The sequence below is a fragment of the Rhamphochromis sp. 'chilingali' genome (genome assembly GCF_963969265.1).
Source record: "Rhamphochromis sp. 'chilingali' genome assembly, chromosome: 6".
Taxonomy (NCBI): domain Eukaryota; kingdom Metazoa; phylum Chordata; class Actinopteri; order Cichliformes; family Cichlidae; genus Rhamphochromis; species Rhamphochromis sp. 'chilingali'.
In genome coordinates this window covers 3,755,158-3,769,152 of record NC_137933.1, presented here as the reverse complement: position 1 = coordinate 3,769,152, position 13,995 = coordinate 3,755,158, and the positions used below count along the sequence as shown (strand labels likewise).

The 13,995-nt window shown below is 41.3% G+C and overlaps 1 protein-coding gene across 9 annotated transcripts in view; it reads right to left on the bottom strand.

The window, feature by feature from the left end:
• The window catches only part of LOC308397951 (serine/threonine-protein kinase BRSK2-like), a 158,572-nt gene that overhangs the window by 57,721 nt on the left and 86,856 nt on the right, over positions 1 to 13,995 (bottom strand). For all 9 annotated transcript variants that reach the window (XR_013971871.1, XM_080884241.1, XM_080884242.1 and 6 more), the window contains exon 3: positions 1,858 to 1,943. Coding sequence is in view for 8 of the 9 variants with exons in the window: in XM_080884241.1 (XP_080740367.1) it covers positions 1,858 to 1,943 (86 nt within the window). In the remaining variant the exon portion in view is untranslated. The remainder of the gene's footprint in view (positions 1 to 1,857; positions 1,944 to 13,995) is intronic.

The window sequence follows — 13,995 nt, the reverse complement described above, 5'->3', positions numbered from 1 at the left end:
AAGCATTTCTAATCAAATCCCGGAGCTCAGATTGCTGCTCGTGTAAACGTTGTACTGTTGTACAGTGCTGCCGACTGTTAGTTAGACGTTTGGTTTATCAGTGCTGTTTGTCAGCCGTTAAAGAGCCGTCGCAAAATTACAATTCTCCTAATATGAGAGTGTAGCATCGTTCTCTGTGGATTCACAATAGCAACAGTTTCCAAGCTTGTTTATGGACACCGTGTCTGAATCATCTTTGAGGCCTGAAGTTGAGGATGAATGAATGACTTAATCTAAAAAAATATGAATAAATTTATTACCCATAATTTGAAAATGAATGTGTCTAATAATGACTATATTCATTTTAACAATACACCACGTTTACTTACTAGATTAGCATTTTATATATTTATATTTTTATAACTCAACTCTGGATGAATGGGTTCGATTTCTTCAGGTTTAAGCGGACTGATGAAAGGCCTTCGTGCTGTTGTTAATTTGAGTTGGCATCATGCTCATTGTGACAAAGTAGATGAGCAATTGTAATGCTCTCCACGGGTCCCAGATGTGTTGACTTTTCTTGCACGTTATGCACATTATTGTATCAAAGTAACACTGCTGTCCGACTAACCTGGGCTTGTTTGTGCAAGCGTTCTGTTGCTGGCAAATTAAGGTAAATACTCAGTTACACGTTTCTTTATATTTTATTATGTTGCAGATTAAGTCATTTGTTCATACTTTGTTCTTTCTTTCAGTCTTCATGCAGGTCAGGTGTGGGGAAAGGCCCGCCTAGCATTTCCTCATTTTAAAGTGCTGATGATGTCAGATATGACATCAGCAGGTTGAACCAAGAGGAGGGGTTTCTTCTACCATAGAAATGCTTCCTTTTGTTTGTTTCCAGGTCCGAATGGATTTGTTGAATCTTTTGTTTTTATAAATAGAGCCGTTTAGCTGTGTAAATGTGCTAATCAGAAGTGAGAGGAGGTTTTTGTCATTCTTAGTCATCTGTGTAGAGTTTTAGGTCGGTCAGCTCTAGTGAGTGGCACTGGCTGCACTAACTGAAGGGAAATTGATGGGCCTATACACAGCCAGTCTCTGCCAGACTGAGGGAGGAGAGGTGAGCTGTGTTGCTGCATCCATGTACTTTGAGTTTTGTTAATTTAGTTACTTTGGGGGGAAGTTTTGTTAAGTTTCACGTAAGATGGAGTTCACTGTAAATAAATTGCTCACCTCTGGAAACCTAAGTCTGCTTCCCCATCACGTTCCTTGACGTTCGAGTCTGACTACTTCACACTTATCAGTCAGTTTTATTTGAAACTTGTGGCAGCGCGAGTTAAAAAGTTCAAAGCTAAAGTTCTCCTGGATACATTAACATTTGGACGAGCACTTTAATGCAGCGGTCTCCAACATTTTTTGCGCCACGGACCGGTTTATGCCCGACAATATTTTCACGGACCGGCCTTTAAGGTGTCGTGGATAAATACAACAAAATAAAACTAGTACCGGTACCGAAAAAAAGAAGATTTATTCATAACACAGGTGAAAAGACCCAGGAAAACCGAGTTAACAATAAAAACGATAAAAACGATAAAAATGATAACAAAATAACGCTGAAAACTGATAAAAACCCTGAAAACCATACATTTCACACCTGAGCCTCAACTCTCATGGACCGGTACCAAACGACTCACGGACCGGTACCGGTCCGAGGCCCGGGGGTTGGGGACCGCTGCTTTAACGCAGTACCTGCTATATTCAAAGCCTACAAACTCTCCTAACTCTGTTAAACAATAAAGAAAAACAAAACTGTATTTTCACACATTATATTTTAAAAAAAGAGTGTGTCAACAGTGTTGACTGAGGGAGGGGTATACTCACAGGTATTTCTTGTTTTCGTAGACGTCGTGCAGCTTTAAAACGTGAGGATGCTCTATGAGTTTGAGAATAGCTATCTCCCGCTCCACCTGAAGACAAACACAAGAAAAAGATTCAAAAAGATGGAAGCAGACAGCCCGATGTTCTGAATAACAACACTCATAATGAGGGCTAAAAGTTTCTCACACTTTCAGCTTGTATATTTGTCTAACTTTAAAAGCTGACGTGATACCACAGAGGTGACTGTTAACGTGCCACACAAACAGACACGTTTCTGCGACGGCTGCGATAAACGGCGCCTGCACATCTCAGACACTTGAGGATGTTTCTATATATTTATTTTGAACTGTCAGAGCAGGGATTACTCATCCTGCGTCCAGCTCAGTGTGTGATTACACATCTGAACAGCAAAACGCTTGATGACTCATTTCAGTTTTTGAGTCTCCTGATTTGAAGAGATGGACGAATGTTCGGACAAAAACATGTTTTCGTGTTAGATGAAGGACTCCAGTATTTGACCGATTCACAGGAAGCAGTCTGAATGCAGAATCAACTGGCTGCCTCATTTCAAATATGCACACACATCGCTATGAATGTCTTTATTTTGTTTGAGTGATATTTTATTATCTAAAAAACAAGCCCCACCAAAAAACCTGCAAAACACGTGTTGCAGAAGAGTACATAACAGCAGATTATATGAGAGGAGCTTTAAATCATTGTTGCCAGCAGGTGAGTGTCATGAAATGATACAGTAGTTGCACAGATGTTGCCCAAAGCTGTTTAAGTGCTAACCTGCCTGCTGTGCTCAGGATTTACTGCCAGTTGGCACCTCAGCAGGCCGGAGGGTAAACAGAGTTTAGACCTCTGTGCTGCACAAAGTAAAGTATAGCACTATTTTCTCTGTGGACACCCACAGTCTGATATCTTATTAAGCATCTCGGAGCCATTTATGTCTGCTGCTCTAATGTAAATCCTGTGGACAGATCGCTAAACGGGGAACAAGAGTGATGTCGAGTCAGACAATCCAGTCTGAAAGCAGAAAACATTCAAAGCTTATCACACAGGAAGGAAACCACCAGAGGGCGATGAATGCTGAATCCATAGGGGGACAAAGAAATCACAATCTCTCATTTTTAATGGTAGTTTGATTTATTGCAGTTTTAGACAGAAGATCCAAATCCAGTTTATTTATATAGCACGTTTAAAGACAAAAAGTTTGCCCAAAGTGCTGTACAGAAACAAAACATACAACCACTGACACTCACATAAAACATAATAAAACACATAGAAACCATTTCAACTCAAGCCAGTCTGAACACTATCGAAAAAAGGTGTGTTTTCAAAAGCATTTTAACAGGAAACGAAGGTGCCCGTCTAATATTTAAAGGCTGCGTATTCCAAAGTTTTGGGGTCATAACTGAAAAGGCTCGTTCTCCTCTACGTTTAAGCCTTGATTTTGGGACAACCAACAGCAGCTGGTCAGCTGATCTGAGGGTCCGTGAAGGAATATAAGGCTGAAGTAACTCAGAAAGGTATGGGGGAGCAAGACCATTAAGGCATTTATAAACCAGTGTTAGGACTTTGAAATTAATTCTGTGACGAACAGGAAGCCAATGAAGAGAAGACAGGACAGATGTTACACGTTCATTGCTGTGGGTAACAGTTAAGAGGCGGGCAGCAGCATTTTGAATGAGCTGAAGACGAGCAAGAGATCGTTGGCTGACTCCAGAAAAACAGCATTACAGCAGTCAAGCCATGTTGAAATAAAGGCATGTTTTACCTTCTCCATGTCACCAAAAATACACAAAAAACACTCATTGCATAAAAGTTACACATTGATCTGGACGTGGCACACAGATTACAATCAATCAATTACGGATACTCGGATACGTATTCCTTACCTTCTGGAGGCGACTGCTGTTGTATAAATAAAACTGAACTGAACTGTGAGACAGCTCAGTGTCACACTCTGACTTGATTACACTGTGAGCGCCTGACCTGTACAACAACTGATGATCAGCTGTCTGTCGAGGCAGATGGCCGTCCCTCCCCGATCCTGTTATTCCTGTTAAAAAGGAGTTTTTCCTTTCCACTGTCACCAAGTGCTTTCTTAAAGGGGAGTTGCTTGATTGTTGCCGTTTTGAGTGTTGAAGTCAGTGGGGATCTACACTACACCACTGACATCTATTGATTGCAGAGTCTCATCACTGCTGTGCTTTAAGCAGGAGAACACATAAATGCCATCAGTCCGTCATCACTCACTCTGTCCTCACGACACGCTTCCTGCTCTTTATGTGTCAACAGGCTGGCCTGAGATGGGAGTGATCCTCTGGTGTTCCTGCTTAGGGTGATGTGACAGGTCTGAGAGAGCAGGCAGAGGACGCCTGAAAATGACATTCTGTTTCTATCAAAGCTCGGTCACAGTGAGCTGTGCTGGCTGCAGCAAACAAATAAGAGAAGAATTTCCTTTAATCTTTGGAGTATTTGTTTCCCAGACCACGCCAGCGTTTCCCTTTCTTCTTGTTAACCTGCAACTGTTCTCCCAAAGCTGGTGAGAAAGGTGACGCATTTCTTTATATCATCAGGTTAATTTTTCAGGGTTAAATCCATCTCTGTTGGCTGCCAAGGCAAAAATCATTTGATTTTAATCGTTCTGATATAAGAAATTTAAGCTGCATTAACAGAAAATAATAATATTGATCATTTTGCCCTCCCTCTAATCATCACTGTTTCAACAGACACCCTTGCAACATGTCTATGTGTGGTCGAGGTAGAAACGGGAGGCAGTAAAAGAGGCCAAGGATGTACTCAGTGTGTTTTATGCTCGGTCTCTCTCAGCCCTCAAAGCAAACTAAAAATAATTATTAACCTTTTTCTTTTTTTGCACAAATGCAAATAGAGCCCAATGAAGCAAACTCAAGTGAGACCAGCTCTCCAAAAAAAAAACTGTCCATGAGTTTAATTAAATGGCTTTTCAGAATACCAGGCGAGCTGCTGTCATATTTGGAAGTCAAGATTAGTAATGAGAAATATCCATGTCAACAGTAATACTGAAAGAATCTGCAAAGATGCTGACATGATGAGGTTAAAATCAGCTGTAAAGCAGTTACTACTGTGTGATAGTAAAAAACAGAAAACAACAGGCTAGCTGTCAAATGCACTCGGAATGACAAAGTTAAGAAATGAGAGAAAAAAAGGTTCTTTTTCCCGCTGGACAACGTTCTGGTCACTTTATGAATGAAGTGTTACATGTAAAAACTTTTCCTCACAATGGTCACATGGTCTGTGGAAGATAATATAAAATGCAATCAAGTTTTTCTACATTTATTTGCATTTCCAATAAAAAAAAAAGAAAGAAAGAAAATGAAAAACAAGTCTTACTTCATATCTGAAGCTGCCTGCGTTGTCAATGCTGGTAATTGTCACGGTGCTGGGTCTGAGTTTCTTATGTTTTGGTTTATTTTTGCATCATGGATTATTTTCTGCGCTTTGTTGATTATTATTAGAATTCTCTGTTTCTGTTTATTCGTTTTTAGGGTTTGTGTCTTATGTTTAGTGTAGGTTCACTTCTGTGTTTAGTCTGCGTCTTTGTGAAGGGGTTTCCTGTTTTATTGTGAAGGTCTGTGTCTCATGTGAGTGTATTCAGATTGTCTCCCTGTGTTCTTCTGTGTGTCTACTGGTGCACTGGTTGCTGGTCTGTCTGTGAATCTACCGTGTGTTCTCCCTGCTATCACCCTCCATATGCCTCTGCTGACTCGCCTTCATGTTCGTGTTCTGGTTTGCTGTTTTGTAGTTTAGTTTTGTCCCAGTACAGTTTAGCTTTAGCTCTGTTTTGCCATTTTTCTCCTTGTATTTTATGTTACAATAAACCACCTTCACATGGATCCTCATTTATTTCTCCCACACGGCTCACTCCTTTCCCTGTGACAGAGCTGGAAGTTATGGAATTGTGTGGAAAATGTGCAATTTGCACTGCCAACGTTCAAAAATCTTGCCTGCAGGCAGTGTTGGGGAGTAATAGAGTACATGTACCAGCGTTACATATTTAAAACACAAAATATGAGTAACTGTATTCTGTTACAGTTACCGCTTAAATAAGTTATAATTAGAATACAGTTACTTTGTTGAAATAAATGCATCACACGGCAGCCATGTCCTGTTTCATATGTTAGCCTATCCCCTCCCTAATTGTGGTAATTCCACACATTGCCAGAAACCCAAACAAAACACACAATAAGCAGCTCTAATGTAAGCGTCCTGCTAATGTTGGTGGCGGTTAACCCTAACCTTACTGCAGATTTTTTGTTGTCGTCATCTCATCGATTTGTCTGTGCAACAATCAGCCATTAAAACTACCAGGATTAAATATTGTGTGCTTCTCATAACAGCTCTGACCAGTTGGAGCGTGAATGAACCCAGGAGCTCTGGGGTTCTCCCGGGAACTTGTTCTGACAAATTCTCCATCAGATCCTTTCCGTTGTCAGGGATATGGAGTGAGGTCCCGGTGGATCAGGCTTGTCCTGGCACATGATGATTGTTTGGATTGCTATCTGATGTGTTGGGAGGCCAATGCCATGAACTCTTTGTTGTTCCTCAGTCTAGTTGCACTTTCCCACAGGACAGTGTAAATGCCACCAGTGTGCTTAGTTTGCAACAATGTTCAGGTAGGAGGTACACGTCTTGGTGTTATACCTTTCACTGGTCAGTATTTTTAACATTATAGCGATGCAATCTATGGTCAGCACACTTTAGGTAACGAGGTGTGCATGTTCCCACCTCCCACAAGCGCTCTCAAAGCAGGATGGCTGCAGGTGCAGCACATCAGCCCAGCCTCCTGCTATCACATCTAATTAGCCTCATTTTCATCTCCTCACACAATCGGGCACACACTGTAGCATGGCAGAGGCTAATTAAACTCATGTACAAGACAAACAGACGTTGAACCCCGGCCGTCCCCGTGCGAGCTACGACGCTGACATTTATTAAGCTCGATTACGACCCATATGGTTTTTTAATGTGTGGTAATAAAGTGTGAAGGCACGTAGAGAAGGCTGGGGGTGGGGTGGGAGTAAAAGCGAGCGGCAGCACAGGTGAAACACTGTTACTGTGATCACGTCGGAGACTCGTCTATCCTTCAACCACCATCTCCGCTCAACTTAATTAACTTTGCCTCATCCTCTCCATTGAGGTCTCAAGCTTTGCTCAGTGTCATCAAAAAGGCATTAGCATATCAGCTTTTATCAAGTTAGAGCATGCATAATGCAGCCTATAAGACACAAAGAAGTGTCGGCTTTAAATTGAATTAACATTAATGATGCATTAATGTAAAGCCATTATAGCTTTAGAACACATTCATATCTTGGACACTGTCAGTCAGAGATGGAGTATCTCTAAGCTGAACCCATTCAAAGTCGTTTTCGAGCCTTATCTTTATCTGAAAGACAGAATTTAAAAATATATTGCTGTTGGTATTTCTAACAACCTCTTCTGCTCATTTAAAGCTCTGGATTTTTATTCTGGGACCTGAGCTTTCCATGACTCATCGTTCAAAAATAGTCGCTGTGTATCACACACACTGGGCCTTGATGCAGGCTGACAGTTCATCCACTCTGTAAACAAGTGGCTTTAGCTCCTCCTTCTTTAATGCTACTCTTTGAGCCAACTTTATATCGTCTTGGCTGTTTCTCATAAGCAGAAGGTTTGATGAGCTGGGCTTCTGTTGTCAGAGGTGTCTGTGCTCTCAATGACATTATATACAGTGGGGCAAAAAAGTATTTAGTCAGCCACCGATTGTGCAAGTTCCCCCACCTAAAATGATGACAGAGGTCAGTAATTTGCACCAGAGGTACACTTCAACTGTGAGAGACAGAATGTGAAAAAAAAATCCATGAATCCACATGGTAGGATTTGCAAAGAATTTATTCGTAAATCAGGGTGGAAAATAAGTATTTGGTCACCTCAAACAAGGAAAATCTCTGGCTCTCACAGACCTGTAACGTCTTCTGTACGAAGCTTTTCTGTCCCCCACTCGTTACCTGTATGAATGGCACCTTGACACGCCATGTCGCAAGTTTTGTGAGGTGCTTTTTTGATATTTAATGGATCGGATTACATTTTTTATTTCTCTCCGATATCCGATCCAGTAATTTATACCAATAGGTAATATCGGATCGGTCCATCTCTACTACTGAGTCCTCAAAGTGCTTTCTGCTGATATCCGATACTTATGTGTTGTACCAAGTGAATCCACATAATAGGTTTTATGATTTTGATGTCCACACTTAACTCAATGTGCAACTTTATTGGCTGACAGTAGACAGTGTGTTGTGGTCCACAGGTGTAAAGTGCACTAAGATTTCAGAATGCAGCCTGAATACAATCATGTCAAAACTCAGTCTGAGCGTTATGGTGATGCCTAATTTTACCAGTTCTTGTCACATGCCAGGTGTCATGTTTCATTAGGGGCTCAGAGCTCCTGACTGATGCCTCCACACCTGATAGATACTCTTAATGAATTATCAGCACTGATGATGCTTCCAAATCTCTATTTAACTGAAACATGATGCCGGGCTGAGGGGCACAAGTGGCAATAGATTGGAACATCTACTCGGTAATCAAACCGCCATCTGTTGCTATGATGTCTCGGTGATCTTGGAACCACGAAAAGCCCAGTCCACTCCAGTATCCAATCACAATCCCACAATCAAACCGCTAGTCCTGACGATGACTGTTTTGTGTGAACCAACAGAAGAGACAGAACAATGAAGCAGTTTATGAAGCAATGCAGATGTATTCCATAAAAACGACAGACAGAACATCTTTGTGCAAATCTAATACAACAAAGATGTAAGAAGGAAAGAGAGAAGTGCAAAACTGGAGAAGAGTATGGAAAGATAAAAGGACAAGATAAAAGGGAAAGAATGCAGAAAAAATGGAAAGGAAGCGGGAAAAGATCGGAATGGAGGAGGAAAGAAGAGTAAAAAGTAAAGAATAACAGAAGAAAAGCAATAAAGTCAGAGGAGATGTCTGCATCTCAGTGATCACCAGGGAGCGTCTCCCACCCTGCTGCCAGAGCTGCTGGATAACTATCAGGCGGTGTGCCCAGTTGTTTCCCTGCAGATATCTTCGTGATAAGTGAAACGAAGCCAGCAGCCTTCACAGCCTCCTCACTGTGCAGCGGCATCAATCAGAATACATGAGCAACAATCATGCGGAGCGCAGGCTGGCTGATGTGACAGTGAGCGGATGAAGGTCAGTGGTTAATCACAGTTAAAGGGTAGACGCTGTCCTATGCGGAGGACTACAGTCAGAACAATTCCACGTATCTGCTGTCCGCTCCATCGCTGCCGTGTCACTCGAGAGGTTCAGTCATTCTGAATGATGACAGGCTAAAGGTCGCGCAGGTACAAAAGCACCATCACAGTAAAAGAGCCTAATTTACCTAAGAATTAAGGGTGGGCGATATAAATGATATAAACAATATAAATTTGGCCAACGATAGAAATTTTGACTATATCGCTCTATCGCAAGCTGCGCCCGTTTTGGTCGAAAGCACTGCAGCAGCTAAAAACATTATCATCTGCAAATTATGGCGGGCGACAGTCATAGCAAAGAGATGAAGCACTTTTGAAATATGGGGAAAGCCAAAAACTGCGCTTCCTCCACTTCTGTAACATTGATTCATTAATGTTGAATTCTCTCGCAGCTGCTCTATTCCCATGTTGTTGCAGTATATTAATAACTAACCTCGTATTGTGGATGAATGATCTCAGTTGTTCTCCTGACTGAAGTTTGGCCCGTGTACAGCATCCTGCTATGCGATTGCATTTGTCCCTGACCACCAGAATCCCTCACGTTAACTTTTATCGAGTGGAAAAAAAGTTGGCGTTCATCCTCCAGCTTCACTGTGCTAATGTTATGCTAACATAGCTGTGTCGCTAGCAATCACGTAGCACATCATTATATACCAGCTAGCCCAACTTCAGTAACCCTGCAAACGCCACTGCTGTTTAGTTTTCTGTCTTCATTTATGTTGGAAGTTGGAAGTGGTAGCAGAGCTGTACGTTTTAATTAGTTTCAAAAATCTCTCTGTCAGAACATGGTATGAAATGTTTAGGTGTAAACTAGCGAGCTAACTTCCTGTTAACTTCTAACTCCGTTAAATTTAATAAATTCTGTTTTCATGGATGTTAAACTTAATTGTTACACCTGGTAACGCAGCAACGCTGATGATTTAATTAAAGATGAAAGAATTTAGACCGTTTTTAACTCTTAGTGTTCGTTTGACTTTGGGACCTGAAGCGGACGGAGTTTTGGACCCAGATTACTCCGCAAAGCGCCTCACTACAGCAGCCGTAATGCTCTGATAATCCATCAAGCAGTGCGGCTTACTAAAGTTGTACTAAAACATTTTTTAACAGATTTCTGCACGCCCAAATCTGTTCGAGGTCAGTAAGCACAACCACAATTCATACATAAGGCACACTCTCGATTTTTGAGAAAATTAAAGGATTTTTAGTGTAGAAAATACGTTATACAGAAGAAAAGAATATATCGTGATATATATCGTTACCGTACATGCTTCAAATTATATTGCGATATGAATTTTAGGCCATATCGCCCAGCCCTACTAAGAATGTTTGGTCTTCACTTCTTAAAATGCAATTTTTGTTGTAATTCAAATCTCTAAAAATAGCTTTTCTTACTTACCGACATAAGACAGACGGGGGGAATCTGACATACACATAAATTGTTATATGAATTTACGAGCATTTCAATCAATATTACCTAAAGATGACTTTGTTTTGTACCACTTGCACTGGCCAGCACCATCTCCAGGTCAGACAAACTTAGTTTCCTTGTTTCTTAACAACTAATATATTCGTTTAGGCTTAATCCCTTTGGTGTGTTTCAGTTGTGCAGAAGGCATCCTTTGGCAGAGCTGCATGACGTGCTTCCAATTCATAATTTTTCAATGAAATAAATGTATTTCAAATAAAACCATGATATTTTCTATATATAAAGGTGCTATAAGTACTGTTTAATGCCCCACATCAACCAAGCAAAACCCAAAAGTTCAAGTGGGACACAAACCAGGGTCTCTTATCTGTTACACCTACTTATTCCACAGACACCACTCTAACCTTCATTCATGAACATTATGGGCTTATATCTTGACATCCACCATTAGGGCTGTTCGATATAACGTTATATATCAGATGACGATACGTCTATCGTTGCATTTTACGCTATCGTTTGTTTCGTGGTGTCGCAAAATAAACTGTTTACGGCAATATTTTTTCATGGTTTTGATGGTCACTGTAGTGGCTATATTAATTTATTAAAGTTCTCTCTTTCTCTTATATTTAATATAACCACACTACGGACGGACAAGCGCCTGTTTTTATGCGTTGTCGTTAGCAACAACGACGGTAACAGCATCGCGTGTCCGCTTGTTTATTTTCCACATAAACCTTTCACAATAAAGCTCAAGACGCCCAGCTGGAAACACTTCACGCAAGTCGAGCTGCCCGAGATTCACAGAATTTACAGAAAATGTTACATTTTTGTGATTTATATCGTTATCGGACGATAGATGTCTTAATATCGGGATATGAGATTTTGGTCATATCGCACAGCCCTATCCACCATCACTATCCCTAGTTCATCAAGGCAGTGACACAGAAAGACAAAAAGACACCTTGTGCATAATGGTGACATTCAGAAATGGCATAATATGTTGTCTATGAATGAGATTATTTTCATTATTTGGGAGAGAACCAGTGGTTAGAGCTACAACAGCCAAATCCAAGTTATAAAACTAATTACATGATTGATAAGGAGTTGTGAAAAGTGCATTAGTTTGGCCGGGATCATATCATCTGAAATGTCAGACACTTATTTTCAGCTGTGAAGTTTTCAGTTCCCTTTGGAAATGTTGGGTTGGGCTTGACATACGGGAAGAATAAGGTTCATGCCCTTACATAAAAAACAAACAAACAAACATTAAAACTGTTCAAGAAAGGCCCAGTTAGCCTACTCCCACACTGAAGAAATAATAGTGAATAAAGTAAGAATAATTACAATCATCTTCTTCATATAAAACATACCCCAACGCCCTCACACTTTCTTTTTCCCCTTTTTTGTTTTCCTTTTAATTTCGGGGGGAGGGGGGCATTTTGGTCCCAATGCAAAAGGTGAGCCACTGACTTTTCAGACCCCATAAGTATGGTAAAAATCAGCCTAACACACACACACACACACACACATGCAACAGCGGCTGTGTGCAGCATAAACACACTTTAAGACAGTATTGGTAAATGGCCTGCATTTGTATAGCGCTTTTCTAGTCCATAGGACCCCAAAGCGCTTTACACTATATTCAGTCATTCACCCATTCACACACACATTCACACACTGGCGATAGCAAGCTACATTGTAGCCACAGCTGCCCTGGGGCGCACTGACAGAGGCGAGGCTGCCGGACACAGGCGCCACCGGGCCCTCTGACCACCACCAGTAGGCAAACATGGGGTTAGTATCTTGCCCAAGGATATTTGGCATGCAGCCAGGATGCAGCCTGGGATCGAACCACCGACCTTCTGATTAGTGGCTGACCTGCTCTGCCACCTGAGCTACAGCCACCCACGTATTGGCACCATTAACACAACCAACCACACGTTGAGAAGATGAAATGAGTCCGGTCAGGCATGAGGAGGCCCAATTCAACCTCTGAGGAGGTTAGCCAACGATCCACTGCACTTCAGTGGAAAAAGAGATTTAATCCACACACACACAATCACCCTTCCTGTCCACATGCTGTTTCTGTATTTTCACGCTTACAACACGAGTGCTCCCACAGGACAAGAGGCAGCGCATGAAGCAGAGACAGAAAAAGCACTTGGTAAAAATTTCTAAATTGTACGCTACCATTGTTGGATACCAGCTGGACCAGAGGATAGGCGATGGACTAAATGGATTAAACAGATTTAGCTGTAATGAACTGATTCAAATATCACCAAAACAACATAATTCTAAAGTGTCATTGCTACGTATTGTTGCAATGAATTGAACAAGACATTCATGAAAGTTGCATTTTCAGGTGGTTCGATTATGTTTTTCCCCCCAAACACAATCGTTTCAGTGTAGCAAATGCAATAGAGAAGTTGTTCAAAACAAATGAATCATATTTTATAAATTTGCAATGTCAATAAACTGTTTCTATTTCTAAAATCCTGGACCTTCACCCACTCTTCCCCATGCTCCCAGAGACAACAGCATAATCTCATGGACAAACATGACAGCAACATCATGTGACTGGTAAATATGCAAACAGGTGACAGTAATGTTAATGTGCCTTCAAACACCTCACCTTTACAACGTAGCAACATGTAATGACTATTTGTCTTCATTCATTCAATTTATATACACTGTTAAAAAATACAAGAAAAAAGTTTAATCAGCATCGAGTCAAATTAACTTCTGAGATATTGGTCAGTTAAGGGAGTTGTTGATCCATCTTAGCTGCTTTGGTGTTAATGAAGTTATTAACAGGTGCACTGGAGGACTCACAATGAGACAACTATCTTTCCCTGGTGCGCTGGTCTCCCATCATCTTTCCTGTTTTTTGAATGGTTTTGCGTTTGGCTAGGATCAGTGGTACCACTGCTAGCACGAGATCATACCTGGACCCTTCAGAGGTTGCACAGGTAGTTCAACGACTCCAAAATGCTGCAACGTGCCAAAGCCAGAAGGTGTCCTGTTGCCTTCCAGCACAGTCTCAAGAGCATGGAGATTTCAGGAGACACGCAGTTACACTACAAGAGCTGGACCTATAACCCATCAGCATGATCAGTATCTGCTCCTTTGTAGAAGGAGGAACAGGATGAGTACTGCCAGAGCCCCACACCTCCAGCAGGCTACTGGTGTCAATGTCTTTGACCAAACAATCAGAAACAGACTTCCTGAAGGGTGGACTGAGAGCCCAACACTCTCTAGTGCAGTGTTTCCCAACCTTTTGGAGCCACGGCACATATTTCACATTACAAAAATCACACGACACCAAACAAAAATGTCCCGAAAAGCATATTGATCATTTTTCTCCACGCACCAGATATAGCAGAATTGGCTGGTTTCTTCTGA